Source organism: Mytilus trossulus, chromosome 5 (assembly GCF_036588685.1).
Source record: "Mytilus trossulus isolate FHL-02 chromosome 5, PNRI_Mtr1.1.1.hap1, whole genome shotgun sequence".
Lineage (NCBI taxonomy): Eukaryota > Metazoa > Mollusca > Bivalvia > Mytilida > Mytilidae > Mytilus > Mytilus trossulus.
The window spans coordinates 12,719,619-12,739,501 of NC_086377.1; the positions used below are offsets into that span (position 1 = coordinate 12,719,619).

At 32.0% G+C, this 19,883-nt stretch overlaps 1 protein-coding gene across 1 annotated transcript; it reads right to left on the bottom strand.

The window, feature by feature from the left end:
* Window positions 1–3,786: 3,786 nt before the first annotated feature.
* Window positions 3,787–8,592, bottom strand: LOC134717609 (angiopoietin-2-like). The gene is made up of 5 exons (XM_063580104.1): window positions 8,532–8,592; window positions 7,963–8,117; window positions 6,575–6,671; window positions 5,217–5,381; window positions 3,787–4,399 (listed from the first exon to the last, which is right to left on the bottom strand). The coding sequence occupies exons 1-5, from the start codon at window positions 8,590–8,592 to the stop codon at window positions 4,131–4,133; spliced, it is 747 nt and encodes a 248-aa protein (XP_063436174.1). The 3' UTR covers window positions 3,787–4,130.
* Between the last annotated feature and the right edge of the window lie 11,291 nt (window positions 8,593–19,883).

A 19,883-nucleotide genomic window follows, 5' to 3' on the forward strand; every position in this document is an offset into this window, starting at 1 on the left:
AACGTTCGTCTACTTTATTACATGAGTGATAGTCTTTGATGCTTCGGAGAACAAGTGCACTTTTTTAAATACACAATTATAAAAAGGTTATGTTCATTATTGATGTTCTGTATGTATGTGCCAGTCCCATGTCAGAAACATGTTTTTCAGTGGTTGACGTTTGTTGCTGTGTTACTCATTTGTTTTCCGTTTAGTTCATTTGTACATTTTCTAGTTCGTAATCAAATCATTTGAATTGTTTTACATTTATGGTGTTGGGGACTTTTAGAGCTTACTTTGTGTGATTGACTTTGCTGATTGTTTGAGGTCGTACAGTGACCTATAGCTGTTAATTTCTAGGACGTGTTGGTCTCTTGTTCAGTTTTGTCTCATTGGCAATCATACCACATCTTCTTTTTATGAAAATTAATTGTAAGTTTGACAAATTGACTTTCTGTTAAGGTATTTTTTACAGTCCTTGGATAATAATGTAAGTCCAAAGTAACCTAGTATCATGAACATGTGAATGTGTGTTGTTCGGATAATATTTATCAACATGATTAATGCCATTCTATTCCTCTGTCACACCGGATATTTTAACATTAGTTTTTTTTTGTATGAACAACAGCTTCACAATGTATTAAATAGTTTTCATTAATATGGAAACTCTTTCCAACATTTATATTAATAAGATGTATCTTGGCTAGTACATGTTTTGGAACGTTTGGCCTAACTGCTGTCAAAAATGAGCAAAAAAAAACCCAATTTTAATTTGCATTAGTTGCTACAAAATAATAACACAAAAAGATGCATATCGTGCTTTCCATTGACAATTCGAACATGTCTGTTTTTCTTTCCGGAAATGATTGACATAAGTCCTATGGAGAATTTGTAGTCACCATGTTTACAATCGAAAGAGTTAACAAACCTACATAATATGAACATGTTTAATATAAGGTTAGGCACAACAGAAAGGAAAATATGGAACTTTTAAAAATGTAATCATATAATGAATAATAACCAAGTCGGTATAAAGTAGACATTTTATACCATTACAAAATTGCAGGTGAATACCTGCTCTGTCGGTATAAAGGTGACATATCATACCACTACCAAATTGCAGGTGAATACCTGCTCTGAGAGTATAAAGTACACATATCATGCCATTACAAAATATCAGGTGAATACCTCCTCTGAAGATATAAAGTAGACATACATGTATCATGCCATTACAATATTCGGTGAATACCTGCCCTAAACGTATGCAGTACACATAGCTTACCATTACCAAAATATCAGGTGATGACCTCTTCTGAGGGTATGAAGTACATATGTCATATCATTACCAAATCACAGGTGAATACCTGCCCTGAATGTCTAGACGGTATGATAATGAAATTAATTGACCATTAACTTCTTAACACACGATACTCAGTAGATATAATATATAATGGTTTTAGCTATATCAATATGATGAATTGTGCGATGAAATGCCAAATGCATAACACAATCATGATTAAGTCATAATCTGCACCAGATAGCACAATATTAATGTAAACTCATTAATCATTCAGTGTTGTTTAATTAAGGTTGAAACAATTAGTAATAACAGATATAGGAAGATGTGGTGTGAGTGCCAATGAGACAACTCTCCATCCAAATAACAATTTAAAAAGTAAACCATTATAGGTTAAAGTACGGCCTTAAACACGGAGCCTTGGCTCACACCGAACAACAAGCTATAAAGGGGCCCAAAATTACTAGTGTAAAACCATTCAAACGGGAAAACCAACGGTCTAATCTATATAAACAAAACGAGAAACGAGAAACACGTATATATTACATAAATAAACGACAACTACTGTACATCAGATTCCTGACTTAGGACAGGTGCACACATTTGCAGCGGGATTAAACGTTTTAATGGATCCAAACCTTCTCCCTTTTTCTGAAACAATAGCATAACATCACAACATAGAAAAACATACACTAAAATATCAATTGGCAGACTTAACTCAATCAAAAAACGTATGATTACACAATAAACGAATAAATTTGATCTGCGATATCTGAATACAAATGCACAGTTAATTAAATATTAGAGACAAACATTCATGACCAAAAAGCTAACAATCAAATTCAAACACAGGACATCACTGAGAAATATTTAACCAATCAATGTTCACTTTAAAAGAAAACACGTTTTTTTATAATCTTGAAGTTTATCATGTTTATACTGGTATGCATTTAGATTGAATTAATGAAAATATCTAAATTCATTTATATAAAATATTTTTGTATTCAAATATTTTCAAAATAAGTGGTGCTTTCATTGTTTTTTTCCATATTCGAGTATTAAATTGTATATAAACCAGTATTCATCAATTAACACTTTATTTTCAAAAATTTAAAAAAAAATTGTGTAATTATGTAAACAATGTCAAAAAAAAAATGTAAAAAGACCGATCACGAAAATCAGTAACCCGAACAGTTAAATCAGGAAATTACTAAAAATTTCATACAAATGTAATAAGTGAACGATGGTTAATTATATTTAGACTACTCTGTGTCGTATCTTATTGTATACGAATGTGAAAAGTATATAAATCAAGGACAAGAATGATTATCTAAATGACGCATTATTTTCATACATATTTTATATTTAACTATTTCTATGTTGTCTTATCTATGACGCTGTATACGGGGCTTCGGTGGTCAAGTGGTCTAAGATGACACTACTTTCATCCCTAGCAAGTCAATACTGAGGTTGTGAGTTCGAACCCCGCTCGTACAGTTGCACTTTACTCCAATCTTAATTGACTAGAACTGTTTTCTTGTCGAATGGTGGTTTTCTCCAGGCACTCCGACTTCCTCTACCAATAAAAACTGGCTGCCACGAAATATAACAAAAGAGGGGCGACAAATACCACGTCCAGAGGAACAGTAACATTTATAAATCGAAAATAAACTGACAACATCATGGCTTAAAATGTTGAGTCAAACAGAACAAAAATAATAGCGGTCCTTGAAAGTAGCGTATAAACACACAAACATATCAAATTAAATCCATGAATGTGTAGCATTTTATATCAAGTTTCAAAACAAACTAAAAAAGTGCCTATAATGCACACTGTCATCGGTAAGTCGATATATGACCAATTTGTAGCTTAAACGAATTGCCCAATCAAAATGCAAATATAATCATACCGAGCTAATATAAGGGTATTGAAATTGAGAATGAAAATGGGGCATGTGTCAGAGAGACAGCACCCCGACCATAGAAAAGACAACAGCAGAAGGTCACCATCAGGTTGAACGCAGCGAGATTCCCGCACCCGGAGGCGTCCATCAGCTGACCAACATGAAGTTTTAACGAATTGTCCAATTATTAGTTGTTTTTGTTTTTAATTCAGCGTTAAATTCTCTCAGCATATACACTTCACCTTTAGTGTTTTGGTTTTACGTGAGCTGGTTTAAAGACATGTTAGATTGTCAGCCTAACTATACGTGTCTATCCATCGGTATTTTTCACCTTAATTTCTATAAAGTAGAATTAACATGCATGTCAAAATATATGAGATATAATATTGCAAACGACCTGTCGACGAGGTAAATATCCGAGTCCGTGGAATATAATTAGTAAATACCAGTGGGGCAATAACGGAGAGACACATATGTTACTTTTATTTAAAAAAAGATATAGCAAACATCATAATATAAATCATAGTAATCAGATTTAAACTGTTTCCTGTCTTTAAAAAATTCAACTGGAACCTTATCAATTTAGAAAAAAGAAGCATATGGCATTTGGCATCAATAAAGGTACGATTTTTTTGTGAACACATATCCATCCTAGTTACAAAAATATATCAGTATAAACTGTAGCTGAACTGTACACAATTTAAGATTAATACACTCTTACGGATATTAGGAATATAAAATTATGTAATTTGTCCTTTTGCGAATTTTCTGATAGAAGACATGCAACAGCATCAAACCAGTGTATTTGACATTAATCATGTTAATTGTCTGTAGTTATTCTGTCTTACCTTAACACGTTACAGTTTTGTTAATTTGGATTTGGACAATCTGCCTGCGGGAGGATCTATAACATATACAAACCGAATGAGAAAAATAAAACACAACTATATTCATACTTTTCTGACCATCATGAAAATTGTTTTAAGCGACTGTCGATTGTTTGAAAAAGTGTACCAATTACAGGATGCGGGTATATCTACAGCAGAACTATAATAATGCCCGTTTAGATCTGATGCTCCACACTTGTTGAACCAGAATCCGCCTCGGTGATAAGTAGGATTACAAGGAAGAGGCCATGCGTCATTATCACGATCACGCGTACTGAACTGCTGACCTCCTTGTGGCGTGGTAAAGGACATCATGTGCATCAGACTATCACCTGAAATAATTATAACAAGTTCATGTCTATTGACATATATCTCAAAAAATAACAAACAATACTGACATAAAAGTGACGCGTAAAATTAGATTTGTTCATTCTTGGGGATATTACTTGAATTATGTCAGATACTTTGCTGGAACTTGTGTATGAAAATACTATTTACTACAAATGTGATACTAAATAAGGTCAATATTAATCATTCAGTACTCTGTTGATTTATCATAGTCATATCAACAAAACGTCCAGATTATGGATAGAGGCAGCCCGAAGTTAAAGAACTTTGAAGGGTTGACAATTTTGGATATTCATCGGTTCTGAGGAGCCACAATTGTTTTATCATACTGAACTAACAGTGAAAGGCTTTTTTAAAGACTTATCATATCTTTTACATTACAAATACAAGCTGACGTTTGAAAATACATTTTGTGTTCTTAAATTTGTCGAAGTCGATATTGATGGTCCTGAAAAGGACTGTTTATAAGAGATTTCATCGGCTGATAGCACTCTATTCTATAATTCATGTCCAAAGCCTTATTTTATCATCTTCTAGTGTAACATTAACGCTGTCATTTTATTTTACTTCTGTGATGTCATTTTCATGAGAGATAACTCGATTGCAAATCTAGAAACTCAAAAGGTGATTCACCGGTGATAAAGTTTGTTCACCGCTGCTGTAAATTTTAAGGGTTATTCGTCCTTTCTTGCAATTTAATGAACATTATCTGAATTATTCCATGTCACGTGATACGGTGTTACCCAAAAATAAGTGTGTAATATATAAAAGGTATAATCAAAATAACGGTTGTAAATATACCTGCTGTTCCACTGAAACCTGAAACTGTTAAACGGTATTTATCAAACTCAGAATTGATATAGAACTGAGAATAACTGGCATATTTCCACACTCCATCCCACGCCTCCATTAAAATCAACAGCTCAGTTTTACGAGAAGAAGTGAGACTGTATAAATTTTCATTTCCTACACAAAATAATTTAGATATATAGCATATTTAACTACAATAATAACAAATCGAAGTGTAGAATAAAAAAAAAGTGGAGTCACCTGTGTTAGTAGTGGCAAACATCAATTTGTATATGTATGTGTTTTTCTTTTTATAAACTAATATGATTCATATATAATGGTTTAACGAAAACCTGTAGTTGTGTGTGTGTTCTTGTCAGTCGGTAAATAGTGGATAGTTGTCGTCTGGTTTTTATTCATACACAACATACATGCTAGAGTTTGTAAACAGAACTCAATAAAATATTTGTACCGGAAACATTAACCAGATAAAACGAAAGTTTTACGAGCGATGCTATAAGTCGACATGTATTTCACTATTTCAAGTTTTGTATTTATCTTTTTGAAATTAAATGTTTCTGATCCATTTATTAATAAACAGCAATCTTTTGTATCGTTTTAACCATCCAACTTGTCGATTTTGTTGATAACAAGTAGTCACTGTACATTTTTAATTATCTTTCAAAATACGAAACACTGAACTCTGTAATAGATGTTTTGCAATGCAAGGAAATATATAAGGAAAACAATATTTGTTTGCAATGGTCCTACGCGTAGAACCTGATGTTCAGTTGTGAAGTATTAAAAACCGTAGTTTGAACTATATAGGTTTACTGCTACAAATTTGGACATATAGTTGTTTCAGTGGCACTCATACAGTAACTTGTTATACATATCTATATATAGATATATAAACAAGTTTGAATTGAAAACTACGTTCAAACCTGTGATTACGTTGGATACAAACCGCCTTTTTTTACGTGTGCATGTAAAGCAATTTGCGTTGTAGAATGGTCTAAATACAACAAAAACAACATTTGCCAAAAGACCAAAAAAGTGAAAAAGTATATTTCAACAAAACACATTTGACTAACACATGTAACAGATTGAACAACTGATGTTTTTTTTTTAACCCTGCCGACTGCAATTTGCGATTGCCAAATAAAATTGTTCACGTGTTGTGACAAAATGGATCTTACTATAAATTTGATACTTAATAGAAAACAATAAACTTGTGGCCCAGATTTTATGACACAAACATAGATATACAGTCATGACATTTTTTGAAAAAAATATAACTTGGATTGTAACTAGTATTTAGTGTCAGATATATGATTAAGTCATAATAAAAATACCAGAAATTAACATACCTATCCAACTTTCAGTATACGCATCGCCAAAACCATTTTTATAACGGAACCAATTCATATCAAAATTTACGGAACCGTCTTTTCTGTGCTGGAATATCTTCAAACAAAAAATAAAAAAAAAAGTGCAATGGAAACTAAAAGCATATACAGTACTATTTGTACATGTTTGTTGTCAGGGTGCAACTTGTTGAGTAATCTATAAACTTTGATGATAAATAAAATAGTTACTTATGGTACCAGGATTAAAAATTTAGTACTCCAGACGCGCGTTTCGTCTACATAAGACTCATTAGTGACGCTCATTTCAAAATATTTGTAAATCCAAAAGTAAAGTAAGTAAAGTCCAAAGTTGAAGAGCATTGAGGATCAAAAATTGCAAAAAGTTGTGCCAAAAACTGCTAAGGTTATCTATGCCTGGATAAGAAAATCCTTAGTTTTTTTTTGAAAAATTCAAAGTTTTGTAAACAGGAAATTTATGATGATGACCACATTATAGATACTCATGTGAACCCCGATGAGTTGACTACTGGGCTGGTGATACCCTCGGGGACGAAATGTTTACCAGCAGTTTATATGTTTAAATGATGAGCGTCTCATATAAGTGAAAGAAAATCAATCCTGATTTAGTAAAAGACTGCATAAAATATGTATTCACATGTATATGTAGCTCGTTAAAAAAACATGCTTAGTGATTGTTGATCATTACGGGGAGAACATGTTTGAAAACAGTTTGACCAGTTGATTGGTAGCCAAGTAGTGGACATGGTTAAAACAGTATGATCAGTGGATTGGTAGCCACGCGGAGGACATGTTTAACACAGTATGATCAGTGGATTGGTATTAGTGTGGAGGACATGTTTAAAACAGTATGATCAGTTGATTTATAGCCGCGTGCGGGACATGTGTAAAACAGTATGATCAGTTGATTGGTATAAACGTGGGGGACATGTTTAAAACAGTATTATCAGCGAATTGGTAGCCTCGTGGAAGACATGTTAAAACAGTATGACCAGTGGATTTGTTGCCATGTGGAGGACATGTATAAAACAGTATGATCAGTAGATTGGTTCTAGTTGAAAGACCACCGAAAGTGAACATTGCGTCATAGATAATTCCAAAATGATCTTTAATGAATCAGAAAGATTCGTTTATGTGTTTGAAGTTAACATTTTGTCATTTGATAAACATGATAAAGGTTTGGTTTTAATTTTATATTACATCCTGCTTAACAATGTACTCTTCGTTCTACACTCACAGTTATGAAAAAATAACTAACAATGTAATGCTAAAAAATACATATAACTGCGTTCATGTTTAGACTCTATATATATCAACTAAGCGCAAATATGATGTAAACTAATGTTTGATTGTTACAACGACTAACTTACAGTCCAACGACCACCGGCTGTTTGGAGATCACACAAAACATTAACTGATCGTCCTGGCACAGGTGTGATGGTATACACACCACTACATGTATAGCCTTGGGACTGTACGTCATCACAATCTCTTGCAGTAGGAGGTCTATCTTTGCATGCAGCCCCTGAAAAGGTATCATAGCTTTTTTTCAAATGTATTTAAGGTTTCGATTAGCATTAGTTAAAAGGGACACATTGTAATGACAGGATGTGAAAGGATGAGTAAATCCATCTGTTGGTTACAATCGTGTCTTGGATGATTATAGAAAAATAACAATTTATCAAAAGCTATCGAAGGTAAAATAAAACGACCTACATAAGTTGGTGGTAATATCTACATAAGATAAAAGATAAATTGCCAAAATGATAACAATATCGAATGACTAAATCACTTGGCCTTGATATTTGACATCTCTTGAATATGTATCGAAAAAGTACTAAGTTAACGACGTGTGGACAGTTGTATCATTGGCAGTCATACCAAATCTTCTTTTTTTTATATTTCATAATTGAATATGGTACACATCATTTAGACAAACCATGATTAAGAATAAATGTGACACGCACTTTGATATTATATCTATAGCTCGTTTTAGGCATCCTTTATTTTGACATATTTAGATAATAGTCGTGGAACTTTGGAAAATTATCCTACTTGCAACGACACTTATTAGATTGGATTTTCTTGAGATATATTTAGGATTTCGGGACGCACGATAGGTTAAAATTTGATAACACCAGGTCGGAGGAGATAACACTACAAAATATCCTTAATATAGGGAAGTCAGACGAAAAAAATGCCTCTAAAAGACTAAAACCTGGCCATCCCACACTCTTCAATATTACAATGTTACACTGTTTAACCTAAAATAATGTCAAAGCAAATGCATTGTCTTCTTCGAGTTCCCTTACGAAAAAATAAAAACAAAATGAAAGCAAAACTACTTCCTTCATTCAAAATTTGCAACTCTCGAAATGATAAAATGAAAATGAGGAAAAAAAGATGATCTTCATACTTCTACTTAGTACGCCATATGCTGGTACTCGTTTGATAACTTTTGTATATTCGCCTCTCCCCTGGCAATATTTATTGCCCCCTCCCTTAATGTATATATATGACACACCGGATCAATGGAACGGTTATTTTAGCGTATAATTGCAGTTTGCCTATAGTTCTGAAGATTCATGAAATTATTATAAAACACTGAACGATAAGTGACAACTTCGCGTCTATCTGGGGCAATATGCGCGATTGTTATTCCATAGGCCGTAATGGTAACGTTTTCTTCTGTTGCTCAGCCCATATCGTAAACTTGTATATGTATAATGGCTTGTTTCGAAGCTGAGACATTTTTACATATGTGGTGAAATTTTCGGGGTACGAAGTGTGATTCATTTTTCCGTAATTTAGCAAACCCCGATTATCCTTTTGCGATGTCGCTCCTCATGGTAAAAAATCCCAATTTTAACACAATAAGTTCTTTGAAATTTTAATACTTTGAACACATTTCATAGCTCCATGGTTTTTACACATTTATTCCGTGTTCCCTTATTTTCTGAATTATCACTAATGGTTCAGCTCAGTTTTTTGTTTATCATAGAAATGTGTCAAATATCACTACACAGAGATTTTTTGTTTACACGTGACTTTTGTGTTCCTCATTTCAAGGCGCATTAGGGGTATTGTCCCATCTCCCTAACATGTGTACTGTTAAATCGTCATTATAAAATTCACAAAATATATGGTGCAAAATTGAAGATTTATTTTCTTTATTTACAAAATCTGTTTTTTTAGCTAGATTTATTCAACATTTCTTTTTAAAACACATTGTAGCATCATTGTATAGCAAATCTCGTTATTCCTTGTTGACAATTAGCTGTAAGTGTACTATAAAAAGATACAAATAAATGTGAATCTTGTCGTTAAATTAAGACTACCATACTTTAAACAATGCCATTGAAATTTCAATCGTGAAACTCGTGCTTAAAAAATTCCCGCGGAAATGAATGAACACGGGGTTTACGTAAGTAACGAATCGGACGTAAGTGTATTCATCACTATTTTTCTCTGTTTTATTACATAAAAACCGTGTATTATTTGCGATATTATTATTTTTGAAAAAATAAACTTGATTTAGAAAAAAATACTGTTTTAGTGGATAAAACAAAGACTCCTTTGACTGTTATTATGGAAATGTAATACGTGCCCCCTTTACGTTCGTTCGTACCTTTCGTCAATTTGTAAGAAAGCTCTAATAAGAACATGTTGTTACAAATGTGACAAAGCAGATATTAATGTCATTTTACCATCATTGCAAGAAAAGCTAAAAGACGTGTATAAAGTACATTATGTGTTGACAATCATAACTGTACAAGAGGGACGAACGATACCAAAGGGACAGTCAAACTCATAATTTGAAGATAAAAAATAACAACGCCATGGCTAAAATTATAAAGAACAAACAGACAACATACACACTACTGTAAATTCAGAAACTATAGCGTGCATTTATAATTGTGATTTGATTTTTTATTATTATACGACTTTAAATGTTCCGATATTTTGATAAACCCTGTATTATTCATATAAACATTTCTAAATTCGATTTTTATTTATTGCGATTACAACCCATTATCATTGTTCTCAATAATTTCCATATTTACAATAATCAGAAACACACACACTTAGGATGACAATTTGGAGGAATCATCAAGAAAGAACATGTTAATTGCGATAGTTCTTTGGGTTCCACTTCAATGTCATATTATAATAACTACTGTAAATATTTCAGACTTCCATTTAAAGACAATACAATACAATGAACATGATTTATATTGTTAAAATAATTCGTTACCATTTTAACCTACCTTTTGAAACGTCAAAATGTCTCCATCCGACTTGATGAATTCCTACGAATGGTTGATTCGTAAAATCCCTATTAAACTCATGGCATCTTCCATCATTAAAATTATACGCAACAGATCTACAATCTATGTCTTCTGAACACAAAGCTAAACAACTAAATGCATTGGTATTTGTAAACTGCCTTAATGCGTTGCCTGTCTTATAAATGTTGTCGAACAATTTATTCCTTTTTCCTGCTTTAACTCGTTTGTTTGGATTTGTGACAACAAAATCGGCAAGTAACATGCAAACGAATATCAATCTAGGAACCTTTACCATTGTTTGAATTATGAAGTCCAATAGACAGATTACAGTTATGTTTTAACTAATATTTTACAATTATAATACCTTCAGAAACGAATGATCAAATACGAGAAGATTCCTTCATTTTCTTACTTGATCATTTCTTAAATAAAATTTTCGATCGCTGCATTTGTATGACTCTAAAAACCAATACAACATGGCTTAAAAAACAACCAATGAAATCTATGTGTATGTACGATTATACTTATTGAAAAATCAAACGAAAGGTAAACTTTTTAATACGGATTTTTCAGACTGTCAGGTTATATAATCATAGTGTGGGAACATAACTACACGGTTTTCTTTTTTCAAACGAGACTCCGATTGAATCAAAAATTAGTCCATTGAGATACACAGTTTTACGCACACAAATTTTCTTAATTGAAGCTTGTGTGCTTCAACTGTGTTTTAAACCAATTTGATATATTTAAATCAAATCATTGAAATAATACAAACGATATAAACATCAAAATGTTTTCTTAAAAAATCGGTATTGAATTGATCAATATTTTCACACAGCAACGTTAAAACAAAAAAAGGTTAAAATCATAAAAACAAATCAAAACGTTTTTTTTTTCTTTTTTTTCTTTTTTAATATATATTCTCTGAGTTTTAAAGTCTTTTTTTTGTTATTTTATAGAAATCACACATATTCTGTTTACATATCACTATTGAAGAAAGGTAAAAACCGAAATTCTGCAAGTGAAACTAAATTTAGTTGAATAGGTTTGAAAACCAAACAAAACAAAATGTTTAGCACACAATAAGAAGAGGTAGTTTGATTCCCAAAGACACAAATGCTCATAAGAGACCAAATAACACAGAAACAAATCCTGCTCTACATGTTTATAACAAGAACAACACGATGGGTGTCACTTATTAGGCCGGATCTGCTTACCTTTCCTGAGCCTTTGATGTCACCCCTAGGTTTTGGTGTGGTTTGTGTTGCTAAGTCTTTAGTTTTCTATGTTGTGTTTTGTGAACTACTAGTATTATTTGTCAGTTTTTATTTTTCCTTATTAATTCATGACGTTGTCAGTTTATATTTGATCAATAAGTCTGTGTGTCCCTCTGGTATTTTTGCCCCTCATTTGCACTCGTCGTGTTGCTCATGTACACAATGATGTAGATAACATTCCGGTATTAAGTTTGATTACTGTAGATATAATGCAATTCAAAGAGACCAAAGATAATTGGAACATATCCATGATATCGCTTTTCAACTTTGAAAAAGAAAAAAAAAATCTACGATAGAGAACTAAAAATCGTCCCTTTAGTATTTAATTTTAGGAAGTTGTTTCCCATACACCAATGAAGTATCTGAATAAAGGAAAGGTGATTGTTACTCATGTTACAGTTTAAAGTTGATTTAATATACGTTTTATCCTTTGGGTAAATGTTATATATATATATTTTTACTTTTATACGAGTGGAATTTTCGGATTTATCAAATCGAGATAGTTAAATTAACGATTTTAAAGTCAGCGCCTCGGCGAGGACTTTAAGAATTGATAATTTAACTATCGAGATTAGATAAATCCGATAATTCACGAGTAACTATGCAATGATCTGTTTCTCTAATGATTAAAATAAAATCTTTTTTGTTAACCGGAAATCCCCTTCGAGTGCCGTTCACATTGCACGAAGTTGTCAATTTCATTAACACCTCTAAGCATATTTTTATTCATCCAGTTACATGAGTTAGTTAAAATGTCATGACCCTTAAAATCAGCCAATGATCTTCTGAGATCACCGGCAACCACACGTTGATTAAATTTTTTTTTACAATGGGTTCGGAAAGGGATACATTTCCGTAGAATTAGAGAAAAATGTATATGAATTTTGATAATCTAACAAAAAATATAATCACGATAAAGATGATAAATACATGGTTAATTTTATATAAACAACAAAAAAATTCCAGATATACGGTATGTCAGTTGAAGACAATAAACCATTAACATGTCTGTGGATATCACACTAAAACCATTAGATTTGTTTAAATCTGCTATACAATGTGTTTTATTGTTTTTATATTTGTTGTTATACGTATGCCACCATCAGAGATATCAAGTTTTTTTGAAGAACCTACATGTATATGATTAAAAAATAAAGTGAAAAAAGTCTTTGATAAATTTTAGTTAATTGTCAAGTTGAAAGTAATTTATTCTGACAACTTTTACTGATTTTATTAAAACAAAATTATCGCCTCATTTTTCCAATCAACATAAATTCTTCACATAAACAAGACAATGGATGTCCTTTCTCAACCTAAACATCTTTAGGCTACATTAATATGAACACGAGTTAGGCAGGACAACTTTGCAGCTATTGATGTTTTAATACCTGATTAGGTGTATACGGAAGGATTTAAAGTTATGCACACTGTTAGTTCGACGCCTCGATGAATATATTTATCTTATAATACATAGTTGAATGGTGCGTAACTTTAAGAGTGTTAATCGATACATGCAAGTGAATGCTGTCTATTGATACTTAATATTAAATATGCGAAAATTCACGATGCAATATGCACCATAAGTATATAGGCTTTTCAAAAATGTTAATTTCAAGGAAGTAAAATTAATTACACGGTCGTCTCCCACAGGAAGTTGTATAAAAACAAATTTATGATCTTCCAGCTATCGATTGTCAAATGTCAGGAAAGGTACTAAATATTTTAACTCTTAAACTTTATACTTGTTCGGCTTTATTTAGTAATCAAAGGTACCAGGTCTTGAAGGCATAAAACTTTGCTCAGTACTCTGAGCACAAAAATCATGCTCGAAACATGAAATCCACCAACTTGATTGGTTTATTTTCGAGTCCGAGTACAAAAATCATGCTCGAAAGTTTTATGACCGTAAGGCCAGGACTATAATTTTGTAAGCCAGACGCGCGTTTCGTCTACATAAGACTCATCAGTGACGTTAATATCAAAACATTTATAAAGCCAATTTTATATTTTTTTATCTGAGCGTCTAATGTGGACGGAACTCTCGTCTGCCGTATTAAATACATCTTGTTACTATTTAACAGTTGAAGTTCTGCTGCAGATATCTAGTAATCGGAAATAAAGTTTTAAAAATATCGTCATGTCAGTAAAGATAAAAGTAAAACAATAAGAAACAGGAGGGTAAAATAAATGCAGATATACATTGTTTATAGATTGCATTTGTTCTATGTTGTGAGTTTGTTGTGAGTGTGTTGATAGAAACAAATACGGATCTGATGCATAAGACAGGAAAGATAAATTCCAGACTTGTAAGTCAGAATGAAATAAATAAAAATGTAAAGTAAATACGAAATCCCCACTAAACTCGGGATGACCTCATTTGCATCGGAAGGGTGAAAATAAAATTAACGGTACTAATTTTCATGCACCAGATGCGCATTTCGACAATACATGTCTCTTCAGTGATGCTCGTGGCCAAAATATTTGAAATCCAAAGCTTATATAAAAGATGAAGAGCTATAATCCAAAAGGTTCAAAAAGTATAGCCAAATCCGTGAAAGAAATCAGAGCTTTGCACGAGGGAGATACATTCCTTAATTTATAATAATTTCTATCATTTTGTAACAGCAAATTTTAATAACACAAAAGATCCGTATTTTCATGCCAGTACCGAAGTACTGGCTACTGGGCTGGTGATACCCTCGGGGACTAATAGTCCACCAGCAGAGGCATCGACCCAGTGGTAGTAAATAAAATTAACGGTACTAATTTTCATGCACCAGATGCGCATTTCGACAATACATGTCTCTTCAGTGATGTGTTGATAGAAACAAATACGGATCTGATGCATAAGACAGGAAAGATAAATTCCAGACTTGTAAGTCAGAATGAAATAAATAAAAATGTAAAGTGGTGGAAGTATGACATGCATGATATTTGAAATATCATTTCGGGGCTTCTTATACTTGACTATGTTGTATCAAGGCCGTACAGTTACTTATAGCTGTTAATTTATGTGTCAATTGGTCTCTTGTGGAGAGCTGTTTCATTGGCAATAACACCACCTCTTCTTTTTAATAATATAAGTTTCGAATGTTCCTGTAGTGAAATTGGAATGCAAAGAAGAAGGACGCATACGTTTTTATTTTCCCCTTAGTGACCCTCTCGACTTTGAACAGAACGTATAATGACAACGAATTCTACGAATGCAATCACTGGATACGTAAAAATTCCTTAATATAACTTACGAAGAACAAATGTATAAAGTATAGCGTTTGATTTGCCAGTTTATCTTGAAGTTCCTGTTTTTAATAAACCGTGCATTTCAGTATTGTAGTTATTGATATCTGTATACTTGAGTAGGTTTATAAGGAAGGGTTTTAAGTTATGCACACTGTTGGTTCGACGACTCCACGAATATATGTTTAATTTTGTTTTGATACATATAGGTTAATGGGGCTTTAATTTTTTAGTGTTAATCGTTAATTTGCAAGTGCATGATCTCTATTGATACTTTATATTAAATATGCGAAAATTCATAATGTCTTAAGCACTTTAAATAGAATAGCATTTCAAAAATGTAAATTTCAAGGAGGTACAATCTATTACATCTATATTAATTTTTCTGAAGGTATGTTGTTTGTTTCATATACTCATCATGTACTGATATATGTAAACAACTAGTTTTGAATTATACAATGTACCATTACAAATTTTAGAAAGTTTGAATCAAGGAAAACATGGAAACAAACTTGTAACACTCTCCGCTATGTCGTTTTGGACGGATTTCAATTGTATTGGTCAATTGTATTTATCTAAACCTATCAAACATACATTTAATATATCTGGTTGATAGCTACTGTTTGTTTTGTCGCAACTTAGCAAATAAGACATCCTTTCAAGTTTTTCCATTTTTGTAGGATTTTTACGAGAACAAAATAGAAACAACAGTAAATTATTAAGTTACGTTACCTATGCATATAACATATATGTGTGTGTGTTCTTCGTATCTCTATGTAAGCTCATGTTAATCAACACGTATATAAGGCTATATTATCAATTGTCGTTCAATAGCGAGAGTAACACGATGCAATAAATATAAATACACAACAAAAATAGTTTTAATTACTCTTTAACATGTACTCTCATAGTTGAAAATTGTTATGTATCCTTATTTGCTGCTTGGTTTTGTGATATTTTTATTTTGCACAGCTAGTATGGTCATTGTTTTATAATAATTCAAAAGCTAAACATATGACTTTTCAATTTCATATTGTACACCTGTTGTGAATCGTACGTTGTGTGTTTATATCTTAAAATAATATATATAATCAACTGCAAGGCTTATACCAACATTGATGATAACAGAGATGGTTTTCATTTCCTATTGTTCATTATCTTTTTGCAGATTGCGTTTAAGGCCCATTGAAGGCGAGACAACAATAACTCGCATAGTTCTACCAGTTATTTTGATGTGTTTCCTGTAGAAGCGGAATGAAGCAAATGTTAACGTAAAATTGTTAGTGTTATGAAATAAGCAGGTCTTACAAACTTGAGCACAGAGGATATTGGACTTATTGTGTTTTTCGGTTTTATTTGATTTGTTACTATATGCTATAAAATGTGATTTTGGTTTTTATATTTGTCGTCAAACTTCTAAAACAATCATGACCATATGAAAATTAGTTGACATATCTAGATGTATATGATACAAAAGTAAATCGGACGGAGCCTTTTGTTTATTTTTTTTTTCAACGTAATTTATTCTAACGATTTTGACTGATTCGGTCTTTCGTTCTTAAATTCTCGACTCTTTGTCTTCAAATTCAAAATGAATACTTTTACATTAACAGAACAATGGATGTCCTTTCTCTACCTGAAAATCTTTGGCCTAAATTGTATCAAATACGAGCTAAGCAGGACAAGTGTTCAATAATCGATGTTTTAATACTTGATTAGGTGAATAAGGAATGGTTTATAGTTATGCACACTGTTAGTTAGACGCCTCGACGAATATATTTATCTTATAACATATAGTTTAATGTTGCTTAACTTTTAGAGTTTTAATCGGTATATGCAAGTGAATGATTTCTATTATACTTAATATTAAATATGCAACAATTCACAATGCAATATGCACTAAAAGTATATAAACATTTCAAAAATGTTAATTTCAAGGAAGTACAAATAATTACACGATGGTCTCCCACATGACGTTGTTTTAAAACAAAAGTTATGATCGTAAAGCAATCGATTTCAAAATCGTAAAATAACAAAGTACTGAATATTTTATCTCTTCAACTTTGTACTTGTTTTGATTTGTATTTTTTTTTATCTGAGCGTTTGAACTGTTTTGTTTTTAACTATTATGATTTAAGCGTTTGTACTTGTTTGTCTTTTTAACTATTTTGATCTGAGCGTCTTATGTAGACGAAACGAACAAATTGTTGTGCATTGACAAGATACCATCTTGGCAGAAACGAACACAATTAAAATACATGCATCAGTGTTCGGTTTGAAGGCAAGAAAATACAATAACAAAGCTTTTAGGAGGCACCGATTGCTTTATTATTGTTTTCGTAAAATAGCGATCAACATTTATATATTCCTAGGGTGGAACTAAAAACAATTGTTGTCATGAAAAACTCTTAAGGTGGTACCCAACACTTTAACTAAAATTAATTTGGCTTGTTTAATTTTCATAAACTTTGACAAGATATTTACTTTGGCCCTTTGACAAAAACATAAACTTTCAAAAAATTTGAACCAACCGTTTTATCAAAAAAAGTACACTGGTTAGATAGCAGTTTGACAAACACTTATTTTGATCATTGAGAAACTCAATATTCCCTTAACAACACAATGTAATTAAAACGTTTTACAGAGTTATCTACCTGTATTGTTAGGTACCACCTTTACTAAACTCTGTTGATATCATATGAACTTGTTATTTGACAAAAATATTGTATTTACATATGAATGTGTCTGCTTATAAAATAAACTGTTATTACAGAGATATTTTTGGTAATTTGTATAATGTAATTGTTGAAATTAAAATAGCAACACTATAACATGTTAGTTTTGCAAATATTCAAAGTCAATGAACTATGACTCGGGGTACATGGCTAAACAATCTCCATGGAAATGAGATGTTCCAATGCTAATACAACAACATACCGAATACCATTGACTTATCAGAAGTAGTTCTTAGGCCGTAAATTGATTTACAATGGTTTACTTTTATAAATTGTTATTTGGATAGAGAGTTGTCTCATTGGCACTCACATCGCAACTTCCTATATCTACTAAACACAAATTAATATAAGTAACCTATAAAAAGCTGCAAGTCAACAAATCATAACAGAGGGGAAGGGTCAAATAACCTACATGGTAGTGAGGTGTTTCAATGCTAACACACTCAACATCATAACATATATCGTTGACCTACCACTAGCGGTTCCCCATCAACCAAACCTAATCACAAACTCACACATGAACACTATGCAAAATATGTTTTCCTCTTAACTGACCTAATCACAAAAAACTCATGAAAAATAAGCAAACAATTTAAGGTCAATAGACCATAACTGAGGGAGCAGAGTCAAATAATATCCACGGTAATGCGATGTGCCAATACTACATGATATACTTCATGAATTAGATTTCTCGTTTGAATAGTTTTACATTTTTCATTTCGGGGCTTTAAATTTTTGACTCTGCAGTATGGGCTTTGCTCATTGTAGAGGCCGTATGGTGACCTCGTGACCTATAGTTGTAAATTGTTGTGTCATTTTGTCTCTTGTGTAGAGTTTTCTCATTGAAAATTATACCACATCTCCATATATTAGGATCCAAGCTACAGTTCTTCTTTTTTCAAATATTAAAGTGTTCAGTGTTAAATATTTAACAATCAGTAGTTACTTCGACGTTTTAAACAAGTTTTACTAAAGCTGATTGTTTTATCTCTTTTTTCGAAACACTGACTTTAATAAATACTGACCTCCGGGGATTCAAACCAGAAAGTCTCTAATCAAATTGTAAAATCAACAGCTCAAACACATCAACGATTTGGATAGCAAATTATATTTTCCCTATTTGTACAGGCATCTCTTTATGCAAAACCTGCAAAATTGAACCTGTCGTTAAGGCTAAATAAGCCCCCTAATTGTTAGACAGTCGCATCAAAAATACATTATATTGACAACGATGCGTGAACAAAACAAACCCAAAACAGTCATACTAGTAACTGTTAAAAATGTAAAAGAAATTGGAGTACAGCAGTCAACATTGTGTAATAATCATAATCACTATGAAAACAAACAAATATGTAATAATAAAGCACAGAAAGAATATATAAAATTTAACAAACTCTTCCATATCTTTTTTATAATATGATTTATAAAAGCTTAATCCCCCCACGAAGAATTGAAATATGTTAAGTACTGGGACCAAATCATTACCCTGGCGGGCACCTGGTTATATTAACACATTGTTTGAACCAAACATTCAGATTCACACAACTTATTACTAGATGGAGACAAAAAAAACACTTTATAGTATACACTTCCCTTTATAAACCTTCACCGGGAACGCTTAAATATAAAATATTGGAAGCAAGTGCATATTTAGCCTCTTCGTATATGACAATTAAAATGAACAAAAGGGGAAATGACAAAGAAGAAATACCTTGTCGTGGTGTATATAACATACTACTGATAAAGTAAAATG